At 27.5% G+C, this 8,353-nt stretch overlaps 1 protein-coding gene across 1 annotated transcript in view; it reads left to right on the plus strand.

The window, feature by feature from the left end:
- The first annotated feature begins 874 nt into the window (after positions 1-874).
- The window catches only part of LOC111619473 (ribose-5-phosphate isomerase-like), a 32,044-nt gene continuing 24,565 nt past the window's right edge, over positions 875-8,353 (plus strand). Inside the window, exon 1 of the mRNA XM_023361199.1 lies at positions 875-1,216. Within this exon, the coding sequence (XP_023216967.1) occupies positions 1,043-1,216 (174 nt within the window). The 5' untranslated portion in view covers positions 875-1,042. The remainder of the gene's footprint in view (positions 1,217-8,353) is intronic.

The following is an 8,353-nucleotide window of genomic DNA, read 5'->3' on the forward strand; positions in this document are numbered from 1 at the left end:
CAGACATCAGACTCTACCTTTGCTATTATACTCTCACCTTTCGAAAAGAAAAACAGACGCAAAACTTAACGAGTGCCCACCCGACAGTCTCGCGAATATTATAAAATAATTGTTTCTGTCAGAAAAAGAAAAGGCTGGAATTACAAGGGAGAGTTTCGAAAAAAGTTTCGAATTGTTGTCTGAAGACAAGAGAAGACCAATCGGTATTCATTATTTTACGTCGCTTCTTGCGTTTGTTCTGTGTTCTGTGTGCAAAGTTCGGAAGAATACTATCCGATCAGTATATATCGGGTTGAGCGTCGATGTCGATGTCTCCCGCGCTTTGAAAAGTTTCGAATTGTTGTCTGAAGACAAGAGAAGACCAATCGGTATTCATTATTTTACGTCGCTTCTTGCGTTTGTTCTGTGAGTTGTTCGTTGTCCGAACAAAAATTTTTCACGAAAGTGTTCGTCTTCCGATTCATTCGTTAACCGATCACCCACTGCATTGTTCCTGTGCTTCCCCCTGGAGATTAAATTAATAGTAATATATTCTAGTTTTCGTTTTTAATTTTTTAAAAGTTTTTTTTTTAAATTTTATGTACATTAAAATCAACCAATAAAGAAAAACAAAAATATATACTTTAATGCTTAAAATATAATATTTAATAAATAAAAATATCTGAAATTAACATCAGTCATTAATTTGTAGCGCCATCTCGACTTTATTTCGTACTTCGATTCGGTCTTAAAAAAGTTTATATTTACAATTTAAATAATCTTGAATTATTAAATAAAATAATACATTCGTCATCAATAAAAATAACGTTTTTTTTTTCTCGAAAATTAAGAATTAACACCAACTAAATTTAGCATCAACACTTTCATTCTACTTAACTAAAATAAATATACAGATAGAAAAATGAGTTTAGTTACAGCCAATTTTTCCTGACTCAAATGATCAATTATTCATTGTTGATATTTATATCAATTTTATATAATATGTCATCGTAAATAGTCTGATACTTGTTAAAATATTTCAATTTCAAAAACACGTGAGGAGATGCTTGGCTTATCAATACGGATATTTACGTATTGTCCATCAGTAGCTTGGGGCAAATGTAATCATTATCGTCACTCTGTCCAAGGACTCTCTTCGATACACTTCACAAACATGGATAAAGTCGAAATTGCTAAGAAATTGGCGGCGCAAAAGGCTGTAGATTGTCATATTAAGGTAAAGAAATTAAAATGTATTCACATTCATTTAATTTAACAATCAATAAAATTCTTAAATTATATGGTTATTTAAAAAATTTTAAAGTTAAACTTTGTTTATTATCATAATAAATGGACACACACTGCATATACTTTGTATAAACACAGGCTATAAAGCTAGGAAATTTACATTATTAATTCTAAAATATTAAGTGATTTCTTTTTATTTTATTTAAAATGTCTTAATATATACAGTTATTAAAAGAATAATTTTTTTAAACCATATCCTTTGAAGTGTAACTGATTGATGTTTTAGTTATTTTTATCAGGTTATAAAACTGAATTTTCAACATTACAAAATCCTCATAAACTGAAACAAAATTATTGAATGAAAGTTTGAAATGATTTACAGTACTTATTAGTATTTTAAAAATGAAGATGGATTTTTCTAGTTCATTTTGATAAAATTTCTAATTGTATTTTATACTTTTCCCTTTCCTTCTAGCCTAAACTTCTGAGTTTGCTGTTATCTTTTTTCGATATCGACCTTACAATTGACGTGTGGTTTTTATTTTAACGGAAATTCACATAGTCTTGTGGATTTAATCATTTAAAATAAACTTTACTTATATTCAACATAAAAATTTAAAATAAGACAAAACCTTTCACACTTTGTTTCTAGCAGTTTAATAACTAAGTACAAACATACATACTTATTATAAATAGTTCTAGCTTTGAATGCATAGAAGTATAAAAATTTAAGTTAAAAACATTGTAGTTTTGTTATATAGAGATAACAACATAATGTTTTTGTTAAAATAAAAAAAGTTAGTTTTTAGTCTAATAAATTTTTGCTTTTGAAAATTTATATTATTCAAGTAATTTTCTATACTATTGACAATTTTACATTTTAAAAATGTTACAAGTTTTTAAATTAATTTTATTTTCAAAAACAATAATGATTAAAATATCGGAAATTTTTAATTCAGAAGTTTAAAATCTTCAAAAAATTTTATGATTTTTGTTGAAATGACCATGTTTTACATGGTTTGCAATAGTGTTTTCTTCTATACTTTATTTTTTTATAAAATACTATAATTCATAAAATGAAATAATTTAACTCATTCTTAATTTCTCTGAGTGTTTTGTTTATTATTGTTTTATGTAAAATACACAAGTCAGTATTTCAAATGCATATATATAAAGACAATAGCAACTGTACAAAGCATAAATAATTAAATAAGTGTTAATTATCAGAAAGACCTTTATGTGAAAATGAGATTTAAACAAAGCTAGACTGTCTTATTGCTACTTAATTCCTTGCTTTTAGATAAACTTAATAATTAGTTCTTGTTGATGAATTATTTGGATTTGTCGTGATTTAGATATGCAGTATATAAATTGCATACACAATCTAGACTTAAGGTGCGACTATGCAGATACGAGTGAGCGAATTTCCCAAGTGAGCGAGAAGAGGCCTGTCAGATATTTGCAAGAACCAGAAATTCACTCTCTCCAGCGAGATTTCTTGCTTCTCGCTTGTGCATGGTTTTCTTTGTGAGAACTATATCGCTCGCAACCTTTCACTCACTTGTAATTCGCGTCTGCATAGTTGCACTCTTAGTAAAAGGTATTGTATGAGCTAAGAGTATATTAGATTACAATACAGTACATATTAATATATTATATGCTTAAAAATACTAACATTACTTGTAATTATAACTGACAATCTTTATATTTTATGATGTAGTTTGAACAAAGATGATAAACTATATGTTAGTACTTTAAAATCTTCATTATTTAGTTAGTTTTGTTCATAATATTATAAATTATATATGATATGCAAAAAAATGAAGTTTGTATAAAAAAAATTTAGTACCTCTCTTAGGTAAATTATATAATGTATATTTGAATGTAATTTTATATACAAACAGTTATTGATTTTTGGACAACTTATTTTTTTGTATCTGATGCTTTTGAATGCATTAGATACAAAATCACTTTTGGATATCAAATTTACATTTATATATATTTTCAGCTGACAAACATATTTCAAGCTATTTGCAGTGATGTTTCCTAACAGTTTTAGTTTTGACAATAATTATGGTTTTAATATGTTAAATAATGTTTTATGTTTTACTCTTTTCACTGTAAAAAGAGTAAAGTTTTATTCATAAAACTTTACACTTTTTACTGTGTTTTTACTGTAAAAGAGTAAAGTTTACTCTTCACTGTAAAAAGAGTAAAACTTTCCTATCTTCATAAGGAATTTTACTATTTTTTTTTTAGCTTTCTGGGAACAGAATGCCCTTTATAACACATCTCAATTGCTTGACTTTCAGGCATTCAACTTTTGTATGCATTTAAAAGAATGCATTATGTCTGAGAGTTGGAGATTGCCTATAATCATATTGAAAATAGATTTTATTTAATTACTATAAAGAAAATGATCAGTTTTTTATAAAGTATTGCCAAATTTCCTTAATTTTAACTAAACTATCTTGTACTTTATTGAAATGAGAAAGGATTCTATTTATCTTTTATTTTCATTTTTAAATGCCTGTATTTTGCAATAGCAATTGTAGATTTTTTACATGCCTATCCTTATAAATCAATTCATATCCTTCCATACAGAAAGATATGATTTATCATTAAATATTTTAAATTTTGAATTAAATTAAAATTTGAAAACTATTATTTTTAAATCAAAATATAATAAATGTAAACAATGTTTACTTATTAACTAAAAAAATCATTGTAAATTACTTTTTTGGAGAGTGGTAGTATTAATCATTTTTGTGTGTCCTTTAGTCTAGTTTTAGAGATCTGACAATGCTCTTATATGGAAACACTCTGTGCTTTGCAAACAAATGGCCTAATAAGAATTATACTAGTTGTCTTTTGAAACAGAGTTTAAATAGTTTAAATCAGTTTATATAGAATCATTTTTGATATTAATATGTTAAATTGAGTGTTAATAAGCATACTGATAAAAAGTATTATATGAATAAACAAATTTTAATTAAAGTTCAAGTAGGCTACTCTAGGTTGAGACATTACAACCTTCTTTAGGAACCTTTAAAAGTTGAATGGAACACAATATTTTTAAATGGCGTAAAATTGAAATTCAGAGAGAGATCAATGTTTTTAGAGGTAATAAGTGGAATTTAAACAAAAGTAATATTGGGAGAAAAATATAAACAGGTTCAAAGTTATCTATGGGTAAAAGAACATTTAAAGAACTATTATTAACAAATACATATGAGGATATTATAAGGTGATTAGGCATGGGCAAACAAGTTGTTGAAAATATAAATATATATATATATATATTTATATATATACAATGTTTGGAGAAGGATAATGTCAAAACATTAGTGATATTTTGTAGGAAAAAAAGGACTTACAAAAGATTTTATCAACTTTAGTAGACAATAAAACACTCTTGCATTNATGAAAATATAAATATATATATATATATATTTATATATATACAATGTTTGGAGAAGGATAATGTCAAAACATTAGTGATATTTTGTAGGAAAAAAAGGACTTACAAAAGATTTTATCAACTTTAGTAGACAATAAAACACTCTTGCATTAAGAAATAAACTATTTCTGGTTCAACAATGAAATTTACATACAACATGAGGCATATGTATGTGGTCACTTCTATCTATATTTTTAGCTGAAATTGCCATGAAGAAGATCAAGGAATTCATTTTTAGATTCTTACTTACTTTGCTATACCTGCTATTATACCTCAGATATGTAGACATACTCCTAGATTGATTAGGTATCCATAAGGAATTCCTTTCCTTCTTCCACATCTTAAATAATATATTTCCATATATAAAGTTTACCTTTGAAATTGAGAAATGTGACATATTATTAGATATGCTAATTAAAAGGACTTGTGATAAACTTTAATTTCAGTGTTAGTCATAAGTTTGATTACTTTTATTGATTTGTTCCAGTCATTCCATTCTAACAGATACAAAAATTTAGTTCATACATCCATAGAACTTGCAACTTAATGAACTCTGTTGCTACTAAAAACAATAAATTCAATCTCATAAAGCATGCTTTGTCCTGTGGGATACTCTAGCACAGTGATTGTGAACCCATGGGTATGGGTTCACAATCACTGTGCTAGACCATGTATGGGCTAGCACATAACTCATGACAATTCTGATGTACTCGCATGGAATGTTTAGAAAATATTTGGTTTTTATTAATTATGTAGACTTGTAGGATTGATTAGATAAGGAAAATTTACAATTTACACTTGGATGATCTGCCAAGGGAGGGACTACCTTTCAGAAGGATTTTGTTATATGTTGTATACTGCACCTACTAGTACATATTGTAACAGATATTTGTAGGAAACTGGCTCCTATTTTGGTGTCAGACATGCAAAGAAAATCTAGAAAACTCCATGTGACAAGCTTGTTGGAGAGGTGTGAACCTACGAACAACTCCCAGTGTTCTGTGGTATCCATTTAGCTACTGGTTGAAACATAAAAATTATGCAAAGTTCTAAAATCTATAAAATATTCTTTTTAGCCTAAATGTAGTGTGAAAGCAAGATTCTAAAGCTGTTGTAAAAAGTTGTAAAGGCTATTAATTATGAATCTCAGATAAAAAACTTATGTTAAATAAACAGTAGCAATTCACCATTAAAGAAAATACTGTATTTAGTTCTGTTATAATCACATTATTTTCTCTTTACTTATACAGAATTTATTGTTATTTTTCTGATATAGATTAAAAATAATAAAAATTGCTTACAAATTTTACTTTAATTTTTTAATTACTCAAATTAAATGTTGGACCTATGATTTGAAGTAAATAAATTTTGAATTCAATTTTCAACTGTCCTTCAGAAGAAGGTTCACCATTGAAGCCCTAGCAATAAGTTTGAATTTGTATAAAATGCATTTTCTGTACCATTTTCTCAGTATTGATGTTACATATTGTGTCCAAAAAACTGATCATTGAAATATCCATACTGTTTATTGGAAATATGTTTTTTAAAAATTGCCAAATTATTCTTCTCATTTAATTATTTTCTATCGATATCTCTACACTTTTATTACAGTGTATTCTTTTCAATGATAGAGATCACCTTACAGATGAGAAATCTGGGATCTGTATGGTTCTCCTAAGACTAGTGTTGCCAAGTTTTCCTCGGGAAAAGATTTTGTGACAAAATTATGCATGTTAGAAAAGTATTGTTGCCAACAGTTTTGAATAGTTATAGCATCATCTAATGATTTTACTTGCAAGCAGTTTTCAGCTATAGTTATCAGAAAGTTTAAATATGATTTTCTTCATAAAAAGAAAATGGTTCAATTTTGTAAGTTAAAAGTTATGAATTTTGTAAGAATTGTTAAAAACTAAAAATAAATCATGTTAGGGAAGAGTTTAATAATTTACAATAGAATTTATTATATTGCAAATTTTGAATCACTTTTGAAATTTCTTATTTATTTATATTGTACATTTAAAATTTTTAGATCTGATTTTTGTTTGTAAGAAATTTAATTTCATGCAGAGAAAAATGTTATCACTAACACGTGTAAGAGTTTTTAAGTATTTGTTCATCAGTAACCTTGGAAAAATTTAATCACTGATAGCCTGCTGAAAGATGTTCATGTTCAATGATAGCACTTTTGATTGATTTTTTTTCTAAAAGTTGTTATAAAATGCAGAGTGGATTTTAAATGTTTTTATCAGATGATGTATTAAAAATCATAAATATAATAAATATCTAATTACTATATTGGGTCTTGAAAGTTATAAGTTATGGGTTCTATCACATGATTCAAGATATCTCTTTATTTTAGCTTTATTGGACTTTTTATTTAAGATCATGTCATTTTTTGCAAAAATTACAATCTAAGAATACAAATGTTTGTAATCTTAAAAAAAATTTATAATTTTATATTTCTTGAATATGCCATGACACACAAAATGATTTTTGTGGGAGACATGTTGCCGGGTAACAGAAAAACCTATTTCTTGAGCAGTGGGAGAGCAGTTGTTAGGGATCAAACCACTTTAACTTTGGGAGACTAAAACAATAGTGAATGAGTGCGCATAGATTTATCACGTAATACAGCTCTTGTTTACAACACAAAAATAAAAATGGAGGATAGTCACTTCTTGACAGGGCACAATGTTTAATTTAATTAATTCAATTGTAAGAACCAATTTACAGTATAACAACACTATTAAAGAATATCATGACAAGGTACTTAAAGATACATGCTTTTGTACTGTTAGTGAAAATTTATGATTACCAGGTATTGTTTGACTCAGGCAACTTATCTCCTTGTGTATCTGAATATTGGTAAATGCCAACAGGTTTTTATTGCTCAGAGACATGTCTCCTGGGCAAGAAATCACCTAGTGTGTCACGGTCTTTAGTGTGTTTTATGTTGAATATGTTTGATATATACTTTTTGACCTTCAGATTATTCATTACTTAGAGGCTTTTCATTCATAGGCAAGCAAAGTTGTTACTTCAGATTGTCCATAAATGATGTCGACACTGGAAGGGAGAGAAGGGTTTATGATGAATCGGACAAAGTCAAGGGGAGGGTTGAGTATTGGTGGGCATCTGTTTATTTCCTTAAATTTCATACAGTTTATGCATTTTATTATATTTATTTCAAATTTCTTGTATGTTTCATTTTTACTTAAGGTATCTATCAGTGATAAAGGTTTTAAGGGAAGTTGAGTTTTGTCAGATTTCCAAAGAGGTAAGGGGATTATGGAAACTTGGACAAGCTGGGATGGAAGGGGGAGTAAAAATTTAAAGAAAAATGCAGATATAATTTATGCACAACCCCTTAATTATAGTTACTTAATACAGTGGTACCTCAGGATACGAAATTAATCCGTTCCGAAACTGAGATCGTATCATGAAAATGTCGTAAGGTGAATCATCTTTTCCCATACGATTACATGTAAAACTAAATAATTCGTTCCAACGCGAAAAACATACTCAAATTAAAGCCAAGTAATACATTAAAAAAAATAACTGTAGTAAGAAAAACAAATGAAAAATGCGAACTAATGTAACGTCGTATGGTGAGTTTTTGTTCGTATCGTGGAGCAAAAATATGTTCGAATTTCATGTCGTATCCTG

The sequence above is a fragment of the Centruroides sculpturatus genome, unplaced genomic scaffold (genome assembly GCF_000671375.1).
Source record: "Centruroides sculpturatus isolate CEXI.00-Female unplaced genomic scaffold, Cexi_2.0 scaffold166, whole genome shotgun sequence".
In the NCBI taxonomy this organism is placed as follows: domain Eukaryota; kingdom Metazoa; phylum Arthropoda; class Arachnida; order Scorpiones; family Buthidae; genus Centruroides; species Centruroides sculpturatus.